The 15,681-nt window shown below is 38.8% G+C and overlaps 1 protein-coding gene across 2 annotated transcripts in view; it reads left to right on the forward strand.

Moving 5' to 3' along the window:
* Nucleotides 1–15,681, forward strand: part of LOC150091966 (integral membrane protein 2B) — an 88,531-nt gene that overhangs the window by 52,703 nt on the left and 20,147 nt on the right. For both annotated transcript variants that reach the window (XM_090377597.1, XM_090377605.1), the window contains one exon: nt 3,556–3,807. In XM_090377597.1, coding sequence (XP_090233723.1) covers nt 3,556–3,807 — 252 coding nt within the window. The remainder of the gene's footprint in view (nt 1–3,555; nt 3,808–15,681) is intronic.

Below are 15,681 nucleotides of genomic sequence, written 5' to 3' on the forward strand. Positions count from 1 at the left end.
GAAACTTAGTAATTTGGAATCTCCTCTTTAAAGTCTTCTCTGGCTGAAAATCTCTCTACCACCATTCTCTTAAATTCATCTGTTTGCCTCTGTTAATCTCCCAAATTCCATTAAGTACTGGAAACTTTGACTTTCTTTCTTTGAAACTTTCTCCAGTCCAACTTTCCAGTGAGCTAATTTTTTTTGGCAATTTTAATGTTTGAACTCCACCTGGCTTAAGTTTTCTTCTCACACAGACCCAGCTGATTGAGTGCTGAGGCATTTCCGCATGCATACTTACCATATGTATAGCGCACTATGGCCATAGTTGCCAATGTGCCTAATAAATCCCTAAACAAACAACAAGCTGAGGCTTTTGCAGTTACTAATGAACTCACACAGATTGTTAATTTTCCTACCAAAATATCCAAAAATCCTAATCACACAGCCAACACTTGATTCTTTCTCACAAATAACCCTTCCAAGTACACAGTCAAGGTGAGTGGTCCTTTGGACACCACAGATCACAGCTTAGTGGTAGTCTCCTTCTCCGGTGGAGCCTTTCTCTTGTGGCCATTCTCAGGCTCATGCTGTTTGGTATTACAAGAATGCAAAATGGCATGACCTGCGAGATTTCTGTTCTTCATTTCCTATTGGATTGCCATTTTAATTCTTCTGACATAAATGTTTCCTCAGATCATGTCAGCAAAATTATTCTTATAGGGATGAAATGATTTATTCCACTTTAAAATCATGTCCTTTCTCTAAAACCTTCATTTTCCAATAAGTGCTAAGGCCATTCAAGATAAAAATGTTGCTTATCACAATTGGCTTGCATCCAAATCTTCAGATTCATTTTCTGCCTCTACCAAATCTTGAACAATCATAAAGCAGTTATTAATCAGTCCAAAGTAGGTTTCGAACAGGCTAAGGGTAGAAAATTTGCTTCTTGTCCAAATGGTAGTCGAGCATTCTGATGTCTTGCCAAAGCTATTGGCCGCAACTTTTGCCCATCTCTACTCCCACCTCTGTTGAAACTTAATGTTTCCATTTCCCATTCAGCTAAAGATAAAGCTTATCTGCTTGCATCATACTTTTCTTCTGTTGACAAAAAAAAAGATGTCACATCTAATTTTGAACAATCTTGATGCCAAGAAAGCCCCAGGGTCTGATGGTATTTCTCCGCTTGTTCTCAAAACCTGCACTTCTGAGCTTTCTCCTATTCTATGCTGCTTTTTTACACTTTTTTATTTTTTTATTTATTTATTATTTTTTTTTCTACTGTTGTTTTTCCTTCTGCTTGGAAAGTTTTTCATATCCAGCGAGTTCCTACAAAGGGTGACAAATCCCTTCCATCCAGTTATCATCCCATTGCACTTATTTCTACTCTTTCCAAAGATGTTTGGAAAGTATTGGAGAAATCTATTAATCACCAACTCCTAAACTGTCTAAGAACTTTCCATGTGATCAGTGATAGTTAATGTCAATCCACTGGTGATATACTGGCTTTTGTTACCCATCTATGGACAAATTCATTGGAAAAGTTTGGCAAAGCTCAAGCAGTTGCTCTTGACATTTCAAAGACTATTGATTTGTGTTTTGCATAAGGGTCTTCTGAGATTCCATTTTATGGTTTGCTAACTGTTTTTTGTAATTGGTATCCAGTTTTCTCTCTGACTGCTCACTGCAGGTGATGATAGATGGTGTTCTGTCTTTTAACTTCTCCACTAATGTGATGTATCAGCAATGTGATAATAGCACTTTGCATTCCACCTTCCAGTTTGAGAAACTTTGGCTCCCCACACACAAACAGCTTCAACATCTCAAATGTCCACTACCAATTTCTTAAATGCTGATCTCCAGTGGGACAAAGGTAACTTAGTTAATTTCAGTCCTAAAAATTGTCCTGTCATATTATCTTGCATGAAGGATTCTTCTGTTACTATGCTTATATTTGATGACACAGATTTCTATTAGGCGATTACCCTGACTTATAATCTCTCTTAATGAGAACATCACAAATATTGTTTCCTCTGCATTCAAAAACTCCACAATGAAAAAATGGGTTTTCTCTTTCATTATCAGTTACTTTTCTTCTAAACAGCTACTCACTCTGTACAAATCTCAAATCCATTCTGCCGTGGTATGTGTTTTTTTTTTTTTTTTTTCCATCTATAGGGGTGCCTCCATATCCCCCCCCCACCTCTCTCTCTCTCTCTCAGGCTTCTAGACTCCATTCAAAAGAGGGCAGTCAGGTTATTAATGACTCATTGCTTACAAAGTCTTTCCATTCTGTTTCATAGAAATTCTATTTCTGCAGTATACCTTTTGTATAGATACTTTCATTGGTGCTGCTCTCCTGGAGGAATATTTTAGGGAGAAATTTATTTACTCAGCTTTAATTTCTGGTTAAATATTATAAATAGCTTTGCCAAATTATATTAATGTATAAACTTTCATTAATTACTTTATGCCAATAATTCTTTGTATATTTACATCTGTTTCTTTGATTAATAATTATAAATAAAATAAATTTTCTATTTGTACTCTGGTTCAACCGCACAGTCAGAATTCACATGGTAGAGAGAGAGAATACAAGAAACAGCACTGTATTTAAAAGTCAGGGCTTCAGCTACATTAATTTAAGACTTTAAATGCTGTATTTTATCATATCTATATATACTCCAGGCCTTTGGGCCACTTTGGATTAATAATTTCATTAATTTCTAAATTAATTAAGTTAACTGAAAAAATTTCTATAAATTTATTCTTATTTATGGCTTCTCCCTAAAATTATTAGGGTTGTCCCTCTTCTGATTCCTCTCTTCTAGGCTTTAAAATTTTTGTCCTAACATTATTGACAACTAATTTTGCATTATGGAAACTTTTGCACTGAGTCTGGATCTTTCCTTATTCTGAGGACCCCCCCCGCATGGGTCTTTTAGCTGTAAAAACCACCTTTGATTTTAAGTTCCTACTTCTGTTGTATGATTGTAGATGTGGCATTGATATTCGCTGGCTCTGTGACTTTGTGGTCCACCAATCTGATGCCATTCCTGTTGACCCACTTGGTAGTACTTCTGATACTGCAATTTCAGCCAGTATAGATCGAATTCTAAGCCAACTAATATGAGGGTTCTGTTTGTTTTTTTTTTGTTTTTGGCCTATTTTACCTGCATAGCCTAAAAAAGCTGAACTTCCTATCTAGACCAAGTCAGTTTTACTTCCCTTCCCCCTAAAGTGTGGCTGCTGCTATTAATCATTGAAGAGAAATTCTTCTACCTCTTTTCCCAGACATCACATCTGCTACTAAGAACTTCAGAAATCGGAACAGTCTTGAATCCCTACAAACCCTCTGCTTTGGACAGTTATGACTGATTCATGAAAATAGAGGTGTGCTTCTTCTTAAAATCATATTGGGTCATAATATTAATACTCTTCTTCTTCTTCAAAAGTTTTGATAATTTCTTAAATTGTGTGTGTATAGATTTTCGATTATAACCTTTTTGAACATGTGAGAAGAAATTATGCTTGTGTCAGTTTTAGTAGTTTAGCTGTTACTTTTTTCTTCCCCAGTTGCGTCACTTTCAAGGGTGGTGTAAGATTCCATATATCACAGATCAGGAAACTCATAAGAGTGAATCGTATAAGGGCTCTTATCCACAATCATCCGATCTGGTAAAATCATGGAAACCCTCTGACTCTCCATATAAGAACTTCTTTGAAGAGGAATTTGATATTGACATAAAGTTTGAACAATACGAGCACATTGAGGTACCTGACTTTGCTCATGGACGTCGGGGTCGCTTTATACATGACTTCTCTGTGGTGAGTATTTTTGTATTAAAAAGCGTTTTTTTTTTTTTTTTTTTTTAATAACAAATGTATTTCCCTTCCCTATTTGACGATCTGTAGTATGTAAAAAAAATAAATAAAAAATTAAAAAATAAAATAAATCTGGGATATCCTGAAATTACAAAATAACATTGTCACATGTGCAAGAGTGCTGTGAATGACATGCCTTAGTTCATTTTGCAACAAGCACATCTTGAGGGGGTTGGAGCATTTTCAGACTTGTCTTCTTGCATTTTCAGACTTACATTAATGACCAGCATCTAACTCATGTTGATTAAGTAACAATTGTTAGCCCCCCCCCCCTCCATGTGCAAGTCCTGAAATGTGGCAGCTAGCACACTGTGGGTGACCAACTGGGTGAGAAACAACGTATGCAGGGATTGTGGTGTGGTGTGGCACCCACATCACACAGAGGAATGCTGCCCCTCTGTGCTATCAGGCAATACGTGGTGTAAACCATGTTTAGCCTTCAGAGCAAAGTTCTGGCAAACCTTCTGTCATGCAGTATCATTCACGTCTTTTGAGGTTATGATGGACATCATGGCAAATCTTCCTTGCATTTCAAGGGTATAGCTCTAAAACTGTGTTCACAGACCGGCCACTAGATAGTCTACAAGACCAAACCTATTGGTAACTCTAGGAGGCTTCCAGATCAGATAGTGTATAATCTCACTACCTCTACTGTGCCAGATAGTGACCGGATGGAGTCTAAGTGGTGTGTATGGGAGGTGCATTTTGAGGGCATCTTATGTCAAGGAGCTGGTATGTTCTTACTGTGTGTATGTCATATCCAAAAATTTCATTAATTCACACAGCATATCCCGTACCACCCTTCATGCTACTGAATACACAATGAATTATCAAACTAATAGAACAAACTTATGTGTGAAAAGATCTAAATCTCCCAAATACTTTCTCATTCATTTCACAAATATATATGGTCTTGGCATTAGCATTAGTAGAAGCATATGATACAAGAAAGCAAGCTTATGCAGCATCAGAAAAAAAAAAAAAAAAAACCTCCCATTTCTCCCCTCCATTCATTCTAAATGCCTGTCCAGCTCAGCCTTAAATTTATTTAGGCTATCCACTTCCACAGCAACAGATCAAAATCTGTTCAACCAATCAACTACCCGCTGGCTAAAGGCAAATTTCTGCACATCTATTCTACAACTATCTTTCTTCAATTTGAATCTGTGCCTGCCTCAGGCAGTGGGAGACCATGTCTTCCTTTTAGGTTACCACGGTGGAAGATTGATCAGGCTGACTGGACTGCCTTCCAACATCAGGCAAATTTTGATCTTAGCACAGTCAGTCAAGAGTCTATCAATGATGCAGTTAAGTACATCACAGAAAATATTGTCCAAGCAGCTGCGAATGCTATTCCAAAAACATCTGCCCGGTTTCCACCATTTCCTAAACCTTGGTGGAATTCACAATGCACGGCAGCAAAAAAGGCTCAAAACAAAGCGTGGGGGATATTCCGCCGATATCCTACCACGACCAACCTTATAGCCTTTAAACGTGCACGAGCCAAAGCACGATATATCCACCGTCAGAGTCAAAAGGAATCGTGGATCCGTTTTACATCATCTATTAACCAGTCTACCAACTCTAAGGTAGTCTGGGATAAAATCCGGAAAATGAAGGGAAAATATACATCCCACCCTGCTTCAATCTTAGATTATAATGGATGCGCTATTGCAGATCCAACTGCAATAGCTAACTGTCTTGGGGAAACATTCTCTAACATCTCTGCAACATCTTCGTATTCACCAGAGTTCCTGGTCCTGAAATATAAAATCGAAAAACGGGCACTTAGCTTTAAATCTAAGAGCCTCTATCCCTACAACGGGGATTTCACTATTCAGGAACTGAAAAGAGCCCTCGCTCTTTCCAAAGCAAGTGCCGCTGGACCAGATGGCATCCATTATGAAATGATTAAACATCTTTCACCAAAATCTATGGATTGTCTGCTTCTGTATAACAGAATCTTTACTGAAGGGCAGTTTCCGGACTCCTGGCGAAAGGCAATCGTTCTTGCCTTTCCTAAGCCAGGAAAGGATCCAAAAGTCACCACCAATTATCGTCCTATTGCTCTGACTAGCTGTCTGTGCAAAATCCTGGAGAGAATGGTCAATTCTCGTTTAATATGGTATTTAGAATCAAATGACCTTCTCTCCAGCATCCAGTGCGGCTTCCGAAGGAACCGGTCCATTCATTTGGACCATCTTATTAGATTGGAAGCATCCGTCCGGGATGCTTTCCTAAAACGCGAACACTTGGTGTCGGTGTTCTTTGACATGGAGAAAGCGTATGACACAACTTGGAGATTTGGCATTTTAAAAGATTTACATAGCCTAGGCCTAAGAGGGCACTGCCCTTTTTTATCCAAAACTTTTTAGCCAATCAATCGTTCCAAGTTCGTGTGGGATCCTCACTCTCTCGCTCCTTTAGCCAAGAGGAGGGAGTACCACAAGGATCAGTATTAAGTGTCACGCTTTTTGCCATTAAAATCAATTCCATCACAGAACAACTTCCTCCAACTGTAAACAGTGCCCTCTATGTTGATGACTTTAGCATTTTTTGCCAGTCGTGCAACATGAGGGTTATTGAAAGACAACTGCAGAAAGCCATTGATAATTTGAATTCCTGGGCACTTGCTAATGGCTTCAGGTTCTCGCCGGAGAAGACCGTTTGCGTACATTTTTGCCGCAAGCGTAATCTTCATCCTGAACCTGAATTAAGGCTCGGACAAAATGCTATTCCAGTAGCAGCGAACACAAAATTCTTGGGACTCATATTCGATAAAAAGTTGACCTTTCTAGAACATATTCGTCAACTCCGCACAAAGTGCACAAGAGCCCTTAATATGCTCAGCTCGCTCTCCTCCTTATCTTGGGGTGCAGACCGATGCACCCTTCTACGGCTTTACCGTGCACTTGTGCGATCCAAATTAGATTATGGGGTCCCAAGTATATTCTTCAGCCAGAGACAGTGTACTTCGATGGCTGGATCCTGTCCATCATCAGGCTATACGCATCGCTACTGGAGCATTCGGACATCTCCTGTCCAGAGCTTATACATCGAAGCAAACAAACCACCGTTATCGCTTCGTCGTAAGCAGTTGTCTCTAAAGTACGCCTTAAAACTAAAATCCCTGCCAGACCATCCTACGTGGCCATTCGTTTTTGAGCCACGATGGGAAAATTTGTACAACACCCGTAAGACTGCCAATCGTCCTTTTGGTATTTGTCTCCAAGAGCTACTCAAAGAACTTAATATCAAGGTAGACAAGGTTGCCCAAACACCAAAGCAACCCTTTCCACCCTGGCATGCTCATGTCCTGGCATGTGACTTGTCGCTTAGAAATTGGAGAAAGTCGGACACTCCATCATCGGTCTACCTGCAGCTTTATTCAGCACACCGAGCTGAAAATTCCGACTTCGCGCCAGTCTACACAGACGGTTCGAAGTCGGAATTATACGTGGGATCTGCCGCTGTCTTTACAGACAGAACTACATCGGAGCAGATTCCCTCTGAATGCAGTATATTTACTGCAGAGCTGCATACTATAGAGTTAGCCTTGGACCACATTAGTGAATGCCAATACCAACGGTTCATTTTATATTGCGACTCTCTCAGTGTGTTACAGGCTTTAATATCTGTGAGGTATAAGCCTCATTCAGTTCTGTCTAGCATTCAGCAGAAGATTCATGTTCTCCATGAACGTGAATATGACATCCGCTTCTGCTGGATTCCCAGCCACATTGGGATTAGGGGAAATGATTTGGATGACACCGCAGCCAAATCAGCAATTCCCAATAATAACCGCTGCCTGTCAGTCCCCTATACAGACTACAGGCAAATAATACACTAAAACATACACTCCCAATGGCAGGACTCGTGGAATAGACAGACTGGAAATAAATTATATTGTATAAAGCCTGTAATTGAACTGTGGCAGTCTAGTCTGCGCAGGAATCGTAAGGAGGAAGTTGTTCTTGCCCGGACCCGCATAGGACACAGTCATTTAACTCATTCGTTTTTGCTGAGGGCTGATGACCCTCCTATGTGTGTGTCCTGTGGCACAATTTTAACTATGAGACACATTTTAATTGATTGTCCAGATTTTAGCAATATCCGTTTTACTGCTTTTAATCATCTGACTGAGCCGTATACACTCAGTCAGATTTTATCCGACAATGACAATGTGTCTGCTATTTTTAGATTTTTAAAATCAATAAATATTTTTACTCGTTTATAAAATTTACATTTTTCTTATACTTCTTGACATAGTGACCAAATTAATTAGGTCACTGAAAGTTTAAATTTTTTTTATAAATGACATGGTCTTGGCGCATTATAGCCTTAGTAGCTAATGCGCCAATAAAACCAAAACCAAACCAAACCAAGCCTGCCTCAGGTTCTTAATCTGAGCAAGAGGAAGAATCCTATCAGCATTCAGCTTGCTCAACCCATTTCAAGGCCTTATACACCTCAATCAGATCATCTCACATGTGCCTACTCTCCAGCCACTGCAATTTACAGAACTTAAGCCTTTCTTGGTAAGAGCACCCCTTTGTTCCCCTCACGAACTTTTGAAGTGCATCCAGTTGATATAGATAAACAGTGCACTGTTGAGTCAGTTTGGTGTGACATAAGCACTGCAAAAGCAAAAATAAGAGTAGGAGTGTGTTATAGGCCTAATGACTTGAATGAGTACAATGAACAATTGTACAGAGAAATAGTGGGCTAGTAAATCAGAATGTCTTATAATGGGGGATTTTAACTTCCCAGATATTGACTGGAACTTGTGGGTTGGTCACTCGCACACTAGTCAGACTTTTGTGGATTTATTGGATGATTGTTTTTTACAGCAGCATGTTCGAGAGGCAACCAGAGAAAGTAATACTCTTGATCTGGTTATCAGCAGTGATCATTCATGTATTAGGAATTTGCAGATAAAAGAACCACTAGGTGGCAGTGATCACAGTGTACTGATGTGGGATTTACTTAAAGATTTAATTACCATCAGGGATAAAGGAAAGGGTTTTTGCTTCCGTAAAGGCGAGTACAGTGGTCTCCGACAGTTTTTAAATTCTGTACAGTGGGATCAACTGATGATGTTACCAACAGTAAATTCTAAGTGGGAAGCATTCAAGGAATTAATCGTGGAAGCTACTAAAAGTTTCATACCTATTAAGAAATATTGTTCAAGGTTTAGGCCTAAATGGTTGTCAAATGAACTAATGAGACTCGTAACAGAGAAGAAAAAAGGCATGGGATGCATATAAATTATCAAGCAACTCGGAAGCCTATGGCAGATATAAGTTAGTCTGTAATCAGGGCACAAAGGAGGTTCGGCAAGCGAAGGCAGATTACAAGAAATCCTTGGCAAAAGATGCTAAGAAAAACAGCAAGGATTTCTTTACTTATAAACTCTAAAAGGAAGGGGGTGAATCAAATTGGTCCACTTGACATCGATGGTTCGACTGTTGATGATCCTGCTCAGATAGCAAACAAACTGAATGAGTATTTTGCATCTACATTCACACGTGAGGAATTATTAAGGTTTGAAAATGACAGAAGGTTATCAAATTGTAGCAGGATACTTAATGATTTTGTAATAACTGAGAGCAAAGTGGAAGAGAAATTGCTGACGTTAAACGTAAGAAAAGCACCTGGGGTGGATGGGATCTATCCAGTTATATTAAAGGAGGCGGCAAAGCAACTAAGCAAACCCTTAGCCATAATTATGAGAGCGTCCATGGACTCAGGGAAGGTTCCCACGGAATGGAGATGTGCAAATGTATCCCCAATTCACAAAGGGGGGATTGAAGGGTGACACGAGTAATTACAGACCAGTTAGTTTAACTTCTGTTCCTGGTAAAATAATGGAGTCACTGGTTAAAGATGCATTGCAGGATCATCTAGACAAGACTGCAGCAATAATTCAGACACGACATGGGTTTGTTAATGGAAAGTCTTGTCTGACAAATTTGATAGGATATTATGATGTGGTTACAAAGGAAATGGATGCAAAAAATAATTTTGATATCATATATTTGGATTTCAGGAAAGCTTTTGACACTGTTGCGCATGGAAGACTATTGTACCAATTGGAGCAGAATGGTATTAAGGGTAAGTTGCTACAATGGATAAAAGAATGGTTAAGTGGGAGAAGACAGAGGGTTGTAATCAATGGGTGCTGCTCTTCTTGGACTAATGTTATTAGTGGGGCCCCACAGGGTTCGGTGTTAGGTCCACCGTTGTTTTGTATATTTATCAATGATATTGATGAAGGTATATCAGGCTTAATGTCGAAGTTTGCAGATGATACAAAGGTTGGCAGGGTTGTTAATAACAGTAATGGCAGTGTGCTACTGCAACAGGATCTAGATAATTTGGGTAGATTGGCTAAGAAGTGGCAACTGAAGTTTAACCTTGACAAATGCAAAGTACTGCATATGGGTAGAAGTAACCCCAGAGAAACGTACCAACTGTGTGGTACTACACTTAAGGTGGTAGAAAATGAAAAAGACCTGGGAGTAATTGTGCAGGCAGATATGAACCTTTCTGGGCAATGCAGACAGGCTGCCAGGGCAGGTCATGGGGTTTTGTCAATGATATATAGGAATTTTACTAGCAGGGAAAAGGAGGTAATTATCCCTCTGTATAAGGCAATGGTCAGGCCACGCCTTGAGTACTGCGTACAGGTCTGGAGGCCTCATTTTAGGAAGGATGTAGATTTACTTGAGCGTGTACAGAAAAGGGCAACAAGATTGAAGGAAATGAAGGGATCCTCTTATCAAGAGAGGCTTAAGTTCTGCAAATTGCAATGATCTGATTGAGGTGTATAAGGCCTTGAATGGGTTCAGCACGCTGAATTCTGATGGGATCATTCTACTTGTTCAGATTACGAACCTAAGGGGCATAAATTCAAATTAAGAAAGGACAGATGTAGAATAGATGTGCGGAAATTTGCCTTTAGCCAGCGGGTGGTTAATTGCTGGAACAAACTTCCATCTGTCGTTGTGGAAGTTGATAGGTTGAATAAATTTAAGGAGGAACTGGACAGGCATTTGGAGGGAATGGTGTGTTTTTTTTTTTTTGGCTGATGCTGCATAAGCTCATACACTTGCTTTCTTGCATCACATGCCACTACTACTACTACTACCCTAGGTGTGGCCTGACCATTGCCTTGTACAACGGGATAATCATCTCTCTGTCCCTGCTAGCAAAATTCCTATATATCATTGACAAGACTCCATGACCTGCCCTGGCAGCCCATCTGCAATGTTCAGCAAACTTCATATTTGACTGCACAATTACCCCCAGGTTTTTTTCACTTTCCACTTCTATGAGTCTAGTACCACACAGTCGGTACGTTTCTCTTGGGTTATTGCTACCCATATGCAGTACTTTGCATTTGTCAATGTTAAACTTCAGTTGCCACTTCTCAGCCCATTTGTCCAACGTATCTAGATGCAGTTGGAGTAGCATACTGTCTTTACTGTTATTAACAACCCTACCAACCTTTGTATCATCTGCAAACTTAGACATTAATCGTGATATACCTTCATCAATATCATTGATGAATACACAAAACAACAATGGGCCTAGCACCGAACACCAGGGAACTCCACTAATAACATTTGTTCATGAAGAGCAGTGTCCATTGATTACCACTCTGGTTGTCTCCCATCCCTTTATCCATTGTAGCAACTTAACCTTAATGCCATTCCTCTCCAATTTGTACAGCAATCTTCCATGTGCAACAGTATCAGAAGCTTTCCTGAAATCCAAGTATAGTCCATTCTGGTTATTTGGGACATATCGGGACTAGTGCATTTTGGCCCGATTAAGCGGCTGCCCCAATTATCCAAAGTTTCACGTAAATAGTTAAAAATACAATGTAATTCCCCCCCCCCCCTTTTTTTTTTTTTTTACGTTTGGCTCACTATACGATGTGCAATAAGCGCTGGTCATTGTGATCACATTTGTGAATTGAATTTTAATTCTATTAAATAGCGATTCTAATTAGCGAAAATAGGAGGAATATTATCCACAGGATATAAAAGCAAAGATATATAAGCAGAAATTTACCCTTTATTACCTTACCAATTAAAAAATTAAATGATACGTGAAAATCAGAAGAATATATGTGATAATCGGAATAATTAATACGTACTGTAATATGTACATGCAAACTAGTTGACATTTGTGGGTGGAGGTTAAAATTTAAAACAGTAAAAAGATAAGCAATCAATAACAAAGAACACGGCACACACAAATTGCAAGTAACACAATATGTGCAAGTGAGAACCGAGTAATGAGTTACAAAGCTTTAAAAATAGGAATGAAGAGAAGATCTGAAAATTCATTTTTTTATATTATTGAAGATTTCATGGAAGTGTAAACACATTTCACCATAATAACCCACAGAATTCCAGCTGTCGGTATTATCGCAAATTCAGTAAGATCGAGTTTACTGTCCGTTTATGATAAGTTTCACTAACAGAAAAGCCCAATAAACAGGTGACTGCTTATTGTTTTATGGTTGTGACCTGCAGAATTTCGACCGAACCATGTACAGTCGGAGACAATCGTAGGGTAATCTCCAGTGCTGCAGTCTACTGCCCTGATTAAACAGCATGCTGTCCCAATTAAGCGAAGTAAACCCTGGCTATTTTCTCGATTGGTTTTTGTTTTTTAAGATTTGCCCCAGATAACCGGAATCCACTGTATATGATATCAAAATTATTTTTGACATTCAGTTCCTTTGTAACCACATCATAGTATCCAATCAAATTGGTCAGACAAGACCTCCGTTTAACAAACCCATGCTGTGTCTTTACTATTACCGCAGTCTTGTCTAGGTGATCCTGCAATGCTTCTTTAACCAGTGACTCCATCATTTTCTCCAGAACATTATTTTCCCTTGACACAAGTAACTATAGACTAAAGGTCTATAGTTACTTGTCACCTTTTCAATCCCCTTTGTGAATTGGTGATACATTTGCACACCTCCCCTGGGTCCAGGGAAGCTGTCATAATTATGGCTAAAGGTTTGCTTACTTCCTTATGTTTAACTTCAACAATTTCTCCACTTTGCTCTCAATTATTACAAAATCACTTAGCTCCCTGTTAGAGTTTGATAAACGTCTGGCATTCCCCTCATTGAATAACTCCTTGTGTGAATGTAGATGCACAATACTCATTCAGTTTATCAGCTACCTGAGCATGGTCAATGCCAACCCATCTATGTTAAGTGGTCCAATCTGATTCATCTCTTTCCTTCTAGAGTTTACATAAATAAAGAACTCTTTGCTGTTTTTCTTTGTATCCTTTGCCAAAGATTTCTCATAATCTGCCATCGGCTTTCTTGTCACCTGATAATTTATATGCATCCCATACATTTTTCTTCTCTGCCACGACCTCATTAATTCATCTAACATCCATTTAGGCCTGAACCTTGAACAGTATTTCTTAGTTGGAATGAAAAGCCTAGTAGAAGGCTTACCATTTAGAATTCAATGTTGGTAACACCATCAGTTGATTCCACTGTACAGAATTTAAAAACTGTCTAAGACCCCCTGTAGTCGCCTTTATGAAAGCAAAGGCCCTTTCCTTTTAGCCTTGATGGTAGTTACATCTTTAAGTAATTCCCATATCAGTACATTGTGATCACTGTCACTCAGTGGTTCCTTTATCTGCAAATTCTTAATGCATGAATAATCGCTGCTGATAATCATATCAAGAGTATTACACCCTCTCGTTGCCTCTCGAACATGTTGCTGTAGAAAACAGTCATCCAATAAATCCACAAAAATCCTGCTAGTGTGTGAGTGACCAATCCACAAGTTCCAGCCAATATCCGGAAAGTTAAAATCCTCCATTATAAGACATACTGATTTACTGGCCCATTCTATTTCTCTGCACAATTGCTCATTATACTCATCAGATTCATTAGGCCTATAACACACACCTACTATCATTTTTCCTTTCCTGTTGCTTATGTCACACCAAACAGACTCAACATTGCATTGTCCAACAACATCAGTTGGATGCACTTCCTTAAATTTTGTGTTTCTTAACTAACAGCATAACCCCTCCTCCCTTCCTGTCTTGTCTATCCTTTCTGTACACATTGTACTCCCCAAATTCCAATTCTGCACTGCTTATATCTGTGTGACACCACGTCTATGATATCCCATCAATATCTGCCTTGACTGTCTTGACTAGCACTTCAAGCTCATCAAATTTATTAACTATACTCCTAGCATTGGCGTACATGCAAGTATACATGCACCTGTTTCCACTCTTAGTTACCCAAACACAGACCATCTATTTATTTGTTCCACTATGACTCCCAACAATCCTGGAAATCTCCATTGCCTTGCTTTCCATGCTGCTACTCATTCCAATAGAAGCAGCACAAGAATCGCTTTTGCCTCTGCCTGCAGCCACTGTTAACCTCTTATTCTGTGTATCCCCCCCCAAAGCTAGCAGTTTTCCGACCCACCTAACTGCCTTGATAGCATCAGCAAATATGGGTTGAATTCTCTCTGAAATCAAAGACACAACAGTTTTCACAAATTTCATTTGGGGGTAAACATACGACACATTCATTTTACGACTTGGTTGTCTTTATTTCTATACCGATTTGCCATCAGTACTGGATTAAGGTATGGGCTAACAGGGTCCTTGCCTGGGGTCCCAAAAACAGAACAATGAAGCAAAAAAAAAAAAAAAAAAATATATATATATATATATATATATATATATATATATATATATATATATATATATATATATATATATATATATATAAATGGGTGCTGAAATACCTTGATCCGGTGCTGTTTGCTAGTCCTAGATTTTGTATTTTCTTAAATCATGCTTGCCCCAGATGAAATCTGCGACCAGTTATTGATGAATTTCTTTTTCCTGTTTGAATAACTATATAATTATAATTATCTTTTGTTGTTATTAAATATGTGTGAAAAAAAAATTCATTTACGAAGGTGACGTGACTGTGCAAGATACAGAAGATGCAGGCTACACACGTTGTGAACTGTTACAGGGAATATATGAACGGTGTGGCCAAAAATCAGTTTTAGCAAGACTGAAATGTTGTCTTCAGGTTCGGGACATATTCTAAACATCGAAGATTTCCAAATTAAACTAGTCAACAAATTCAAATACTTGGGTCAATCTTACAAAGCGACGGATCATCCCAATCAGAGATCAATAAGAGAACATGGATGAGGGCAATTCTGTTTTATGGAGCACAAGTATTCTAAACAATGAAACAAAGAATCTTTAATTTGAAACATTAGTACAAAGTGTTTAAATTTGAAACAGTACAAAGATCTGGACTTCTAACAGGTGACAAGAAAACAAATTGCCCTCAACAGAAATAGATTTTTGGAGACGCTCAGCAAGAACAGAACATGAAATGAAGACATAAGAGAGAAAATGAAAACAAAAAAGGATATAATTGCCTATATCGAAGATAATCGTTTAAAATGGTTTGACATGTAAAACAGAGGCAAAAAACCACATATGCAAAGGAAATCCTGGAATGGATACCTCCAGTGCAGCGCTACTTCTCTAGCATTTTACAAATGTATGGAAAGCAGTAAGCTGACATGTATTCGGTGGAAAGATGGCATTCACTCGAGCACCACTTCCCTAGAATTGTACGAAGGTATAGAAGAGAATACCCTATTCTCTCTCTGTGCTTGTTGCCAAGGTCAGTAAGAATCGCATTTCTAAATTACTTGCAACTGAAGTTTTTATTTATTTACATGTACAATTGAAGTGACGCTGTTCATAAAT

The sequence above is a fragment of the Mastigoproctus giganteus genome, chromosome 1, assembly GCF_048544385.1.
Source record: "Mastigoproctus giganteus isolate SK-2022 chromosome 1, ASM4854438v1, whole genome shotgun sequence".
NCBI classification, from domain to species: Eukaryota; Metazoa; Arthropoda; class Arachnida; order Uropygi; family Thelyphonidae; genus Mastigoproctus; species Mastigoproctus giganteus.